General features: G+C 39.5%; 1 protein-coding gene across 1 annotated transcript in view; it reads left to right on the top strand.

Annotated features, from left to right (window-relative positions):
- The first annotated feature begins 823 nt into the window (after nucleotides 1-823).
- LOC138031931 (putative nuclease HARBI1) overlaps nucleotides 824-896 on the top strand; it is a 2,077-nt gene continuing 2,004 nt past the window's right edge. The window contains exon 1 of the mRNA XM_068879534.1: nucleotides 824-896. This exon is cut by the window's right edge and continues 56 nt beyond it. Within this exon, the coding sequence (XP_068735635.1) occupies nucleotides 824-896 (73 nt within the window).

Here is an 896-nt window from a genome sequence, read left to right as displayed (position 1 = left end):
AAATTTAGTTGTTCAAATTATGTTTGACTAAATATTAAAAGACCATTGACGTCAAGTTGAAATGTTTAATCGTTTAATCGTCGCATGCTATAATATAACATGGAAAGCTTGGATGAGCACGGATCACATGCGAAAAAGTAAGGATGTGCTATAAAAGTTGATAACCTATGAACATCAAGGATAAGTAGTGCTTAGAGATGGCACCACTAGAGAAGCTGTTCATACTGACGGGTGACTAGTTTAAAAAGATATGTATGCAGCTTTGAGAATCATGACAATCATCTGCCACCAGACTTATGCTAATGCTAAGACTAATTGAGCAAAAGAAAAAGAGGTAAAATTTCTGTAAGCATAAATTAAACGAATATTTGCACGTGACTTATTAAAAACAAAAGTAGAAGTTAATTAAAAGTAAAACGAGACTCAAGGTTGGATACATTAGCAAAAAAGATGACAAAATCATTTTAAATGTTCAAATTCGCCGTTATGAAAATATTGTAAAAGTGAAGCTGGAATAAAATTTAACGACCAGGGGCCTGTTTCTCGAAAGACCCGGTAACTTACCGTGCCCGGTAAGTCACCCGGTAATTACCTGATAAGTTTTCGGGTGTTTCTCGAAGCTCCCGTTATTTTCGTGCCCGTTATCATCCCGATATTTGTCCAAGTAATTTGCCCGGTAACTTTACGGGAGGTCGCGACCTCCCGTAAAGTTACCGGGAAAATCGCAAATGTTGCAACACAAAACAAAATGGCGGCCGGAGGCGGGATCTTTGCTTTGGCGAGAAGACCTCGCTCTTACAATAATAGACCGAGTCTTGCCGACATGGCTGACTGTGAGGTTTTGGAAAGGTTTCGGCTTTCGCGAGAGCGTATACAGTGGCTGGTAGACGAACTTC

The sequence above is a fragment of the Montipora capricornis genome, chromosome 14 (assembly GCF_036669925.1).
Source record: "Montipora capricornis isolate CH-2021 chromosome 14, ASM3666992v2, whole genome shotgun sequence".
Classification (NCBI taxonomy): domain Eukaryota; kingdom Metazoa; phylum Cnidaria; class Anthozoa; order Scleractinia; family Acroporidae; genus Montipora; species Montipora capricornis.
The sequence above is the reverse complement of the archived record's forward strand: the minus strand, read 5'-3'. Positions and strand labels throughout refer to the sequence as shown.